The sequence below is a fragment of the Diadema setosum genome, chromosome 4 (assembly GCF_964275005.1).
Source record: "Diadema setosum chromosome 4, eeDiaSeto1, whole genome shotgun sequence".
Classification (NCBI taxonomy): domain Eukaryota; kingdom Metazoa; phylum Echinodermata; class Echinoidea; order Diadematoida; family Diadematidae; genus Diadema; species Diadema setosum.
The window spans coordinates 45921106-45934934 of NC_092688.1; the positions used below are offsets into that span (position 1 = coordinate 45921106).

A 13829-nucleotide genomic window follows, 5' to 3' on the forward strand; every position below is an offset into this window, starting at 1 on the left:
TTGGTTTTTTAAGTTTCATAATCCTTTTTTGGATGGTATGAAATGAAGCTGGAAAGAACCATCTGCTGGCAAATGTCCACCAGCAGACTACCACATGTGCGATTCTGTATGCTGAATTACATACCGTACATATATACAAATTTCCCAACCTCATCAAGGTGAATGTCGGTCGTTCTTAATGACCATGATTTCAAGAGTGAAATTGATATTTCTACCTTAACAGTTTGTGAAAGCTTTTTTTTTTTCTATGACCTGTTGCGACTAATGAATATGTCTGTTTTATCTCTGCTTGATTTCCCGCTGCAGGTTTCGGCTTCGTTATATTCGACAACGAGAAGACCGTCGACAACGTCTGTGAGGAGCACTTTCACGAACTCGATGGAAAACTGGTAATATTTCTGACCTTTGCCCCTAACCCCCTCCCCTTTGATACTCCCCTTAACCCTCCACCCCTTCCTCACACCCATGCAAACATGCCCTGCATCCATTTGATCAAACATACTAACTCATCAAACATAACTGATCCTAAATCATCGAAGCCCATTTTTTTGCCCGGCCCTCCTGATGATTATGCGCAAGATTTTATCCATTGATGGAAAAATTGGCTGCTTTAAAAAAAAAAAAAAAAATGCTCCTATCAATCTCCCAATATCGACAAAACTCCCTCCCTGCTCAGCACTGAGAAGGTACTTATGCAAGCCACCTGTCTTTGTTGGTTAGTGAAAGAATGCCATAAACGCCGATGTGTAGAAAGATGATCGACTGGCAATATTGGTTATTTATGTGTCCGTAATCATAGTAATGACATTATGAAGTGTAGTGATGATGGTGATGATAATGATAATAGTAATAATAAAATGGATAGTGTCTATTGCTGTTATGCAGTTTAATGAGTGAAGTTTTAATTTAAATAAGAAAATAAATTAAAATGTAGCAGGTATCACGGTAGGGGAAAAAAAAATATTCCATCCATTTTGGTCAGAATTTATGTCCGGTGCCTCTTCCCGATTAGAGTTCAAAGTACTTGCACAAATTTCCGATAGTGCTTTTGCATCGCGCAGTAATAAGTCATCTAGATGCAGCTGAGTGGCCTTCCCACAATGGTACGCATAATTTTTTGCCCCATGGTGTTTGGTCAATTCGGTGTTGTGAATTCTAAAGAGTTTGGTTGTTGGAATACACATTGACCGAGAAATGCAATGAAGCGCGTAAGTTATGAATGCGAAATAAAGTGCAGATCTTGTTTCCTGATGTGCCACGGTAAAAATAGATCTTTTTTTTTTTTTTTTTTTGCAATTTGTTATCCTATTTGCGTGGCGTTTCCACAGTCATAAAACAACGCCAATCAAAATTGTGTTGAGGTTGTTGTCCTCGGCTGATCCTCATGACAAGTTTCCGAGTTTATCTTCAATTTTTTTGATAATTATTTTCCCCAGCCAGCTCATGGCCTGATTATTGTAGCCATGAAATGATTTTGGATGCTAACAGTTATTTACGTGGTCATCTTTGGCAATTACGTTTTTCTCGGAGTTGCCCACCCCACCCCAATCCCAGAAGAGATTTGTTAATTTCATCATCTCCATACTTTGGGTATTTTACAGGAGACATCTGCCCCCGATGGGACAAATTGTTTCTGAAATGTGCAGCAGCAAATATTCCAGAGAAGATGTGATGTTATGAATTCTGAATTACTTCCTAAACCAAAGGATGATGCTATACAGTGAAGATGATGATGATGATGATGATGGTGATGATGATGATGATGATGATGATGATGATGATGATGATGATGATGATGATGATGATGATGATGATGATGGTGGTGGTGGTGGTGGTGATCATCATCATCATCATCACTAGCATTATTTTCGTCATTATTATGATCATTATGATAATGATAGAGTAAGAATGTTAATTGTCCTTGTAACAATGATTGTCATAATAGAGAAGACAATTATGATGATATGTAAGTGATAAATCCACTTTTAAGATTTCCAATTTGAGATTTTCATCCAGGTAACCAACAGAGAAGAGATAACATAATGGAGGTTACCTGTCTGTTTGTTGCAAGCTACCAAAATTGTCCCAATCTAATCCGTGGCTGGCTTACCCCACACAAAGGGCATATAAATCGATGTATAGAGCTGCATAAAATGCTATCGCATGAGAGCGAAGCACAAGTCGACATATAACGTCACAAATCAGCACTGGCTCCTCATAAGGCGCAATGCTTACCTCCCCCCTGACGGGACCTCAGTTGATTTGATGGGAAGGGAACCTGAGGAAAGACGTGCTGTAATATTGTTATTATCGTCATCAGCATGGACCCTCTCTCGCCTCCAGAGGGCAGCACACGGATAGTGATGATAATATTTCACCATGTGTGTCGGCTCTCATTGCCTCGCCATTTCTCAGTTTCATTCAGAGTGTAAGAAGTTCACGGCCTCATATCATGAGAAAACGACTGTGATAAAATCTGCTAGCCAAAAAAAAGAGAAGAAAATAAGCATTTCTTCTTGCTATGTGTTTGTTTGTTTGTTTGTTTGTTTGTGTGTGTGTGTTTGTTTGCTTGCTTTAACTCATATCATCATCTCATCCAATTTCTTAAGCTTTTACATACACACATGTATGCACTCATTGTATTCTACTGCGTCTTTAGGTCGACCATCATCTCATAATCCACATTTTTGTCACTTTTCTACTGGTGATGTATCTGTGCATGCTCTCTATACTTTACTCAAATGATGTACTAGTCAATTGAACATTTTGAGCCCTGGCTATCTTGCAGGGTACTAGTAATACTTCAATGAAAACTGCATAGAATTTTGACTCATGTTTTGCAGAAGTGAATGGTACTTTCACAGTAATTTGAAACAAGTGAAGCACATTTGATGATAAACTATGCATGTTAAAGGGATCGTATAGTTTTGGTTGTGACCTAATTTCAGGTTTCTAACATTTTTTTTTGGTGAGATAATGAGAAACCTCTTATGAAATATGAAAGAGCATGTAATTCTATGAGGAATTCAACATTTATTTCATGAAAATTGGTTTTGAAATGGCTGAGATATCCAAAAAGAGTGATTCTAATAAAGTATGGGACTCACACTTTGTTATGATCGCTTTATTTTAATTTGTTTTTGGTAGTTTCAGTCATTCCAAACCCAATTTTCATCAAATAAACTTTGAATTCCTCTTAAAATGGTATTCTCTGTACTATATCATAAGTGTTTTCTTGGTATCTCACAAAAAGTTAAAAGCCCAATTCTCATCTCCACCAATACTGTACCATCCCTTTAATGTGTTTAAATACATGCAAACACAAATGATATGACAGTAAATGATAATATTAGTAATATTATTACTTAAATAATGATATTATAGATATAATATTTATAAATAATAGTAAGTAATAACATAGTGTATACAGATTTGTGGTAAATCAGATGCCAGCTGTGAAAAATATGAACAAATGGAAATATTGTGATAAGAAATAGTATGACAGTATCTGCATATTTCTGATTAATCGAAGGGCCAGTTATATTAATCCCAGGTTAATGATTATTGAAGAAGGGGTAGGGCAGTGTCATTTTTGTGTTTTTATTTCATGCTACTTCTTGCCTTTGCATGAATATTAATCCACATTTATCACAGATTTCCCGTGCAGGGAGCCTTCATTTCCACCCGAAGATGGTCTTGCATCACTTCATCTAAGTTATCTGTCATCCATGTGCCATGCCTTTCTGTTCCATGTCTGGTCTTTTTGATATCCCTCTAATCTCAAAATTTTTAACTGGTTATTCTTTTTCCCTTTTCACAGAAAACATAACCATTGAGTAATTGCATTAGCTCTATTTGTCTTTCGTCTGCCCCATCAATCAAATCACTGCATTTGTTGGGTCAGGTGCACAGCGTATTCCGAACAGGAAGAATGTTTGATTTAGCAACAACTATGTGCCTTCTTTGTTTTTCCTTTAAAATCACTTGCAACTAAAATAGCCCGCTCCCATCTCATATGCTACTGATTGATGGATAGCAACTAGCACACCCCCACCTCCTCCCCCCCCCCCCCCCCCGCCCCCATGCAGCTTCAAATGTCAGATAGATCTCTCGTAATGATTCTTATAGATATGCAGAGAAAAAGTTGCAAACATAAATCCATTTTACCCACACATGCTCAGCATCCAGAAACCCATGGATGCGAGGAGCATTTCAACTTCTGTAGTTTTCTAGGATATGTACACGTATCTTACGACAGTCGCTAATGCTGGTTATGTTAGGCATGCACCTTGGAAGAAATGTGTGAAAACTTACTTCCCAAGATGTATTGATGATGTATAAAATTTAGAGAGGAGTGAATCATAAAAAGTTACGGGAAGACTAGCTTTGATGACACAAATACTGCTGCATGAAACGTATTGTGTGTATTATGATTTTCTAGACGGACATAAAACTTGTTAATTCCTCTATACAATTACTCAAAATTTGAAGCAATTTTACCCAAACCTAACTGAACGTGCATCTTATTAAAAACTTGTTATTGTCTCACTTGGAAAGTTATTCAACCCTTTAAATAATTTTTGTTGGCAAATCAAAGATATTCTGTAAAGTTTTCACCCCTCCCCACCCTTCCCCCTTTATTTTGAAGGAAAGTGAAAGACATCCTATTGTCCTCATAATGTTGTACAAGTTTTCATTTTTGTGTATACATTGTAAAATCTACCTCTTGGGCATATTTCTCGAGGGTTTGACAACTATTTGCCCCCCCCCCCCAAAGAAAACAACAAACAAACAAACAAACAAACTGAACCAGCTATCACAATTATAATTGTATATTGATTCAAAGTAGTAATATGATATAATTTCTCTGTATCTTTGCTCCCTCTCTTTCTCTTTCTCATCTCTTTCCTTTTTCCTCTCATTCTCTCTTCTCTCTCTCTCTCTCTCTTCCCTATCTCTTACTTTTTTCTCTCTCTTTTCTCTCACACATATTTTTCTCTCTCTCTCTGTTTCCCACTCTCTGTCCTCCCATCTTTTCATCTGACCAGGTGGAAGTAAAGAAGGCGCAACCGAAAGAAGTCATGATGCCTCAGAATGCGGCCAAAAACAGGGCGGCCATGATGCGCAACCTCTACAGCATCTATGGTAAGAGGGCGCTGTGTTTTTTTTTTCTTCCAAAGTAGGCCAGTAGAGGGTAGCAGTAGCTGTAGAATCGGTGCAGTTGGCACTAGTGCACTAGTGCATTCTACCAACACCTTATGAAAGTGGCTATCTGACGTGTTCTGTGCTCTTTTTTTTTTTAATGTGTGAAAAATTTATATATATTTATCTATATACATATACACTTTTCATATAACCCGTGGTGTATTTAACATGGATGTTGTTGGACTACAGAGGGCGGTAGTAGCAATAGTGGGTGTGTGTGCAGCGCACATTGGTATAGCACTTTCAATCTCTCGTTTGTTGAGACTTCCTGATGTGACATGGCCCCATCTACCACGAAGAAAGGATGTAAGTTGATACGTATGCTGTGCAGACCCAGCCAGGAGTGGATTGTTTAGAGACAGAAGGATGTTTGTAACAGCATGAGGAAAAATGAGAATGCATAATTTTTATATTACCTTGGACAAGGAATTTTAATTCATACTGGTGACAGATTTTCTGGCTTGATTGATAGTCATGCAGTCTATCAGTCATTCAGCCATAACTCAAAATTCAATACTTCTTTAATAAGTGAACAGAAGTTACGATGTATTTGACGTACCTATTTGAAAGACCTTCTCTATTCTTGAGAGGGCTGGGGTAAGATAGAATTAATTGCAAGGAATATTTTATTTGCCAAGTGTTGTTACACAGTTCAGTGTTAGTGAAATGAAGTTGAAGTTACAAGGAATATGACTATGAGAATATATTTGGAGCTTTGTATCTATGTATTTATTTAGATGATACATTTGCATTTAGGATTTTCTTATTGAATATTTTGAAATTCCTTCCCCTCAGAAGAGAAAAGAAAATAAAAGAAAAAGATACCGTGCAGTCCCCAATCACCCAAAAGCACACACAGATTTGCATAGATGGGACTGCATTCAGAATGAACCCGCAGTGCACTTCAGCATTGTTGCATAAAACTTCTCTTCTTTTAGATGATAAAATTTGTTTCCGCAAGGCAATGTGAAAATAAAAACGCCTGGCAGAAGATATTTCACATCATAATGACATTCAAGATTTAATCAGTCTGCAAATTATTGCAAGTAGAGGGATTCTGTGATACGTAGCTCGCCATTTGCAGAAAATTTACCAATACACTTTACTGTTATATCTGTAATACCCTGTTGGTTTTTGATATCACAATGGAAAATCATATGTTCACATGTTCATCTGCATCGTATTCAGAATATGATTTGATTTAATTATGATTAAACCTTTATGGGAGAATATGAAGTATTTGTGCTAATAGCCCGAAGAACAATTAAGCTTTCATGTTTTGGAGAAAGCAATCAAATTTTGCTATTTTCTTGGGATTAGAAACCCATCAAGACTGAAAGAGTTTTACTCTGTGTATGAATAAGTTTATGTTCTCTGCTGATGATAGCAAAGCCAGGTATTTATCTCTAACACCGTGAAAATTAGATGATTGAAATTTGGTAGTGTCCTCTTTACCGATTTGGAGCACTAGTAAGAAGATGAAAAAGGGTACAACATGTTGATGCCAATTTGTGATGGCAAATTAAATGATTTTCATCTCTTTTATAGTTGTGCATTGATAGAAATACACATGAAAATAGTTGTCATGATAGCAATTTCATGTAAGAGCTTTTCTTTTAGAAACAGTGAAATATCTAAATATATTTATATACATTTATATGTATTGAAGCAGTTTGAAATGATTTCAACAAACAGTGAAGATCTACCGTAGCACTAGGTAGTTTTGTTCTGTAAGATCAAGTGGTAACGTAGCTGAATATTGGTGAGAAGATACTGGAATCGATTTTAGCTTGGTGTGTTCTTCAGGGAAAATGAAATGTGATAAGTTAGTGTTAACGTCTTCTATTGTCCATTTGCCCAATTTGCTGCTTTTAAGGTTAAGGTCAGTTTTAAATGTTTTACGTTGACTGGTGTGGAACATGCAACTGATAGAGAAAAATTGGAATGGTAAATCTTTGAAGTAGGTTTCGTACGAGGTATGTAAGAAATTGAGACGTGTATGTCAGTGGATAAGTGCAGAAAACTTAAGATTGTTGATATGTAATTTTTAACAGCAGAATAGTTTTTGTTGTATGTTTTTATAAAGATATCAAGTGTGTTTGTTCAGCGCTACCACAAATAAGACGTAATGGCCAAATAAATTGTGAGCAATGAGCGTTGTGAAGCTCCAATGGGGATGGTTATTAATGTACGTGGTAAGGCCTATGGTATGGGAACAATGCGCAAGACGTAGATATACATTTCATTGCCTGAACGCAAGGATCACGCAAATCAGAAAATTTGATTATGACTCCAGGGTGCTGTTGACAGCATTGTAATGCCTGCTGGAAGGAAGCATACATTTAGTGATATTTTGTGAGAGTTGCATTTCCAGTTCCTGTCACAGTCAAAGCCGTGTCTTTCCCCCCGTGGTGTTGTGTTATCTCATTAACACGTAGCTAGCGAACAGTAGTAACAACTCATCCGTATTCCATCGCCTTCATTTATTCAATTGCATCGCCTCTCTTTCTCAAAACAACAATGGTAGCTGTAGACCAAAAAAGAGTAGCAGTAGATTAGATTATCAAGGAATGTGGTGAGTGTATTTCATTTGATTTGTGCCATTTTACAGTCCGTCGAAATTCAGATCCTCCAAAAAACATCAAAACGAACAAAGACTTTTGTGAAAAGGGACAAGAGAGAATGCATAGCTGCAGAAGGCAAAACAAGTGCTGCATTAGCGCAGGAAAAAGGGCAGGTCGCCTGCGCCTGCGATGTAGTAATTTGATCAATCTCGCAAGGTAATCTAATTGCTACCCATGAATTTGATGGAGGGTAATTTATGTACCCACTTTGGTCTTTGGGAATTTTAGTTCTCATTAATGCTCCGACAGCTCAAGGAGAGGAGTGTCAGTTGAAGGGAGGGACTTTTTTTCCCCTTTTAATGAATTACAAATTATAACTGTGACCCGTTGCCATGCCAACAAACATGTCAACTGAGGTACCGATCATTGTATTTGTGTAAACCCTGGTAGGATTGTAACTACACTGTACTAATGATAATGCAGCTTTTTACTCAAGGAAGATTGGAAGGCACGTAATCATGAAATTTGTCTAAACTCTCTAGAACTTTCATTTCCATCAAACTTTTTTTTTTTAACTCTAAATAGATTCTAGGGAAGCACAGCCTTTGAGCTTGGCTCATAAATTTCTGAAAATCAAGCATTCGAACCACTTGGTAAAGACAACATTAAGGTTGTAAGATCATGCATTTAATGATACATGTAAATTTGTCCCAGTCTGTTGATTAATGCCACTCTTTTTGTGAAGTGTAATTGAATTAATGATAAACTGTATCAGCGATGATTAAAATTTGGCTAAGGTATCTTAGTTCTGCTTCTGCTACTGTTTCTACCTCTATTACTGTTACTACCCTATTTCTAAGTTTTTCAGGGAAAAAAAAACCAAATCAGATGAATAATCAAAGTAAATAAGATTGACCAATATGACCCAGTTTCAAATGGAAAAAGAAAAATCAGCCAATTTATGTTCCTCAGGAACACCATGTCCAACCTTTCACCAGCCAATAAAAAGAAAGAAAGAAAGATCAGATCCAATATGCCATATGATATATATCTATATATATATATCACTCACCTCCACTGTACATATAGACCCGAACAGCACTGAAGCCAGTTTACTGGAGTTGAGAATATTGCAGGCCCAACATCAAACAAACAACACCAACTCGCCCACGATCTGCTCCCTCCCTACGGGCCTCGCCTCCTCCGTGCCGCTAATCATGGACCCCGTGGGCAGTGTCAAAGGCAAGTGGAAATCCGGGCGACGCCCAGCTCGCCAACCTCAGTCAAAACTTCTTGTTTGGTTTATCTTTCATAATTATCTCTCTTTCTCTTAATTTATTTTTCTCTTTCCCTCCTCATATATTTTTTGATAAAAATACATATAAACCTAATCGTTAGAATAAAAACTTATAACCTGGTATAATTTTCCTTGTTTAAAAGAAGACCAGCTGTCCTTTATTTTATTAAAAGCAGGGATTTGTTTAAATGAAACGCATTGCATTGATATTTGCTTTAAGTTGCCTTCCATGCTTTTTAATGTCTTTTATTTTTATATTCTTATTTCCACATGAAATTAAAGTTACACACACTCTCTCTCTCTGTCTCTATATTTTAAAGGGAAAGGTTGAAGCAAGTTGTGCGTGATATGATTTTACTTTTTATTCACTTTGTCAAGTCAAATGAAACATTCACTCACACATTCTTACGATGGCACATTTCAGTGAAACGGAAGTTTATAGCTAGACATGTATGCTTTCCTAGTAAGTCCTAGAACACCTTGATATTATTTCAGCTTGTGGATGTGCGAATTCTTTTTGATTTCTAGCTGAAGTTGGAAGTATTTTCCATACATTGTATGCCGTCTGTGTCATTATTTTGCAAGCATGATCTTTGTGGAGCTTTCTTGTGTCAGTGTGATTTTGTTTCAGGGGAAAACAGTGTCTCCTGTTATGTACTTGGAGATGTTGCTACTTTTTTTTTTGGCTGCTCTGTGGATCAGCAAACCTTTCCATGACCAGTGGTCAGATTTTTTTTTTTTTTTTTTTTTTTTTGCTGGTCCACAAAAGCTATCGATGGTTGTGTTGGTGGCGGTTTTGGTGTGCGGGCAAAAAAATAATAAATAAAAAACTGATAGCTTGCATATACCAAGCTGTGCTCACCTCTGTAAAGCTGCTAGAGGAATTCAATGGCTCTTTTGACACACAGAATTATCAAAATAATGCAAACAATAGACCCAACCTGCTTTTATAGTCCACACAAAAACATAAGATGACAAGTGTCAGATTATTTGTCTTTAATATATATTGCTGTCTTATTGAAAGGATGGACAATCAAAGAGTCTGCTGCCCTTTTTGTTTTAATTCTGGGGTCATGAAAGAAATTCCCTTTTGGAAAGAGATAGAGGACTTTAAAGGGATGGTATAGTTTTGATTGAGTTAGGGCTTCAGGTTTCTTTTCTTGTAAGATGATTAGAAACCACCTAATATGAAATATGAAAGAGCATGCAATTCTAAGAGGAATTCAGAGTTTATTTGATGAAAATTGGCCTTGAAATGGCTAAGATATCCAAAAATAAATAGGTCCTAGTAAAAGATGAGACCCACTTTTAAGTAGAACTGCTTTTTGTACTTTGTTTTTAGATATCTCAGCCATTTCAAAAAAGATTTTCATCAAATAAACTTTGAATTCGTTTTAGCATTGTATGTATTTTCATATTTCTTAAGTAATTTCTAATTATCTCACAAAATTAGTCACAAACCTGAAGTCCCATCTCAGCCAAAACAATACCATCCCTTTAATCAGAAAATGGAGGAGTTATCTCTTCATAATCCATAAAGGAGGATTCTAGCTCAACCGAGTAGTGGTGGGATTAAATATCAGGCCTGAAATTGGTCTGCTTTATTTTTTAGAATTAGGCCAGTGGGATTTGGAGGTCCTTCTGCTTGAATGTTGAGTGGAGTTAAGGAAGAGTCACCCGAGGATGAACCATCTCTCAGAAAGACAAATTGAAGTGTCATGTTTAATTTTCGTCGTCGGGGTTCTTCCCACACAAAGCTGCTCCCTTTCTCTGCAAAACAGACAGATGTGTCACGAAGAAGTTCATTTGTGAATGATTAATGAAATGATAGCAATACAAACATTAGTTACTCGAGCAAATCATCCAATTGTCGGGAAGCGTTGCCGACGTCCGTTAATCATCTCAGTCGCAGTTTTAGGGGAGCAGATGAAGGTAACGTGCCCATCACACGACCGAGAGTTCATTCCAGAATAATTCGTGTTTTTTCATTCGCTGATCTGCATTCTCCATTTCCCCCCTGGGTAGAGACATATTTGCATGATTCTAAGCAAGACTTACAAATAATTACGCCTTTTAAAATCGTCCAGCGCCATCCGATCTTCCATTGCCATTCCGCACACTAAAGTATGCGTTTCAGGTTTGTTGCATAGTATGGAAAAATCAAAGAACAATCCCCCCAGGTTTGCAAGTATGTACATGTAGCTGAATACAAGCATTGAATGTGATACTTCGATTCTGTTATTCCTGTTTTGCTTCCATTTTTTGTTTAATGTGCTTAATTTTGTATTATATATGTGTCATATTTTCTCTATGTTAATTGGTAATGTCTCACTGCTGGGGGTAAACTTTTTAGAGGAGATGATATTTGTTGTATTATTCTGTCATAATAATTCATAGATTTGTGACTGAATTCCCAACAGATCACCATCATCCTTTAGAGCCAAGAAGAGAAATCTAATTGGGTCAAAGTTCTTTTTTTTTTTCTTCTTTTTTTTGTGAATCTACAGGAGCCTGATTTGCTACTAGAAAGGTTGGTTTATTAGCAACCATAAGTCTCAATACTAACTGTTGATTTTTTTTCTCTCCTTTTTCCTTCCCATTCTTTTTTCTCTTTGTTTTCTCATTCTCTCTCTATCACACTGTTATCTATAAACCTTTCTCTCATTTTTTTTCCGCCTTCCTTTTTTCATTCCTTTCCTATCCATCTCTCGCTCTCTCTCTGTTTTGCTATTCTACTCTCCTTCTATTTCTGTTTTCCCTTACGCTGTCCCTTTCTATTTTGTCAATTCTTTTTTGCTACCATAGCAGGTTATCCAGCGCCAAACTTCTCACTAGGACACTTGGCACGGAGTCCGTACACATACTCACCCTTCCCTCCATTCTTTTCCGGTAAGTGTTCTGCAGGACAGAGTTTTTGTTCCTCCCCTTTCCCCTCTCCCATCATACTCGGCCACTCAATAATCTCTCATCCTCCCATCTTTCTATTTCTACCTCATCTTGCTCCACTCCGCCCCATTCTGCTCCCACATACCCACCATTTTACTTTACTCCATTTTACCCACCCTATTCCATTTCATCCCACTCTACCGAACGCTACTCAACTTTACCCCACCCAGCTCTACTTTGTCCCACTTAATCCAACTTTATCCCACCCATCCCACTTTATAACCCCACCCTACCCCACTGTATAACCCCACCCTATCCTACTGTACCCAACTCCATCCCACTTTCCCCACCCTATACCACTTTACTCTGCTTGAAGACCCTACCCCATCTCATCCTACCCCACACTACACTTTCTCCCACTCCATTCCACCCCATCTTCTTCGCACCCCCTCACATCTACTCCACCCATCTCTCATCACCCATCACATCTGCCTCCCTCTTTTCACTTCCCAGCCCCGCCCTAACCCAGGTTACCCTTCCTCACCATGTCATAACCCATCCCCCATCCCATTCAATCCCATTTTCCAATTATTCCATCCCCACCGTGCTCATTCAAACCCACCCACATCTGCCTATCCCCACTCACTTCTCTTCTACCCCATCCTGATCCACCTTGCCCCAAACTACCATATCCTTTTCTCCCCTACCGTACCCCCTCTCAATCAACTCTATCCTCTTACACCACTAACCTACCCCAACATCCTTAACATCTGGTCTCTTTCCCATTCTGTATCACCATATGATACAGACCATCTCCCTGGCCCAAGCCCTGCCTTGCTTTTTTACATGACAGCAAGTAGAAGAAGAAGAAAAAAAATCAATATATACATCTTACTAGCATTGATGTAGTGTAGTCCCATGCATATACTTTTATGTTTGTTCGTTTGTTATTAGCATCTTCCCCTTTATTTCCCTGCATAGCTGGTGACAGTGATATGTGGTTGTATGTGTGTATGTTGAGGTTTTGTGTGTTGGAAAGGAGCTCATCGAGTTGAAAGTGAGGGATTGACGTCGACCAGAGCAGACGACAAATACGAGAGATTCTGATCTGACTCAGATTGGGAAGTCATGCATGAGAGCATGTGCAGTGTAATCAGATGATTGGCCCAACTGAGGGTCACATGGTTACCAGGCGCGTCTTCAAGATTCCTTACATCGTCATCCATGCAGCATTAAAAGATTGCAAAATTTGCTATTAAAGCAAGCTGTAATTATAGCACTTACGCATGCTGCTTTCTTCATATTGAATAATTTTGTTCCGTTGACACAGTCATTAATATATTCACATGTAATACAAATTCTGCATATTAAAGAAAAGTACGCAACATGCAATGCAACGCTCATGTCTGCTGTTTGGAAGGTTGTTCGGTACATAGGAAAACTAACAAAACTAAGCAAATTGTATCGGTTTCATTTTAATCATGACTATCTAATGTATAGCATCATTGTTATGTATTTAAAAGTCTCACCAAAAACTAACTTCCGTCTTATACAGGGGCAGATCCAGGAATTCCAGGAATTCCCCAGGAAGGGGAGGCGCCTTTACAAAATTAAGGGGGGCGCACCTGCCCCCATTTTTTCTTTTTATTTCTTTTGTTTTAACAAAAAAAAAAAAAACAAAGAGGGAGAGCATGCCTGGTGCGCCCTACTCTGGATCCGCCACTGTTATGATAGCATTGCTATGCAATATGAAGTCTTTTGACATGACCCTTCAATATTTTTTTTTTTCAGACAAAAAAAAACAGTTTGTGGTGCGTCATTACGTTACCCGTATGAAGTCAGAGATCATAAACAGATGAAACATGCATATAAAGCCG

General features: G+C 37.8%; 1 protein-coding gene across 3 annotated transcripts in view; it reads left to right on the forward strand.

Annotated features, from left to right (window-relative positions):
* The window catches only part of LOC140227345 (RNA-binding protein Musashi homolog 2-like), a 265855-nt gene that overhangs the window by 232579 nt on the left and 19447 nt on the right, over positions 1–13829 (forward strand). For 2 of the 3 annotated variants that reach the window (XM_072307760.1, XM_072307762.1), the window contains exons 8-11: positions 307–389; positions 5049–5145; positions 8859–9011; positions 11872–11955. In XM_072307760.1, coding sequence (XP_072163861.1) covers positions 307–389; positions 5049–5145; positions 8859–9011; positions 11872–11955 — 417 coding nt within the window. The remainder of the gene's footprint in view (positions 1–306; positions 390–5048; positions 5146–8858; positions 9012–11871; positions 11956–13829) is intronic. The other variant, XM_072307761.1, reaches the window with a different exon arrangement.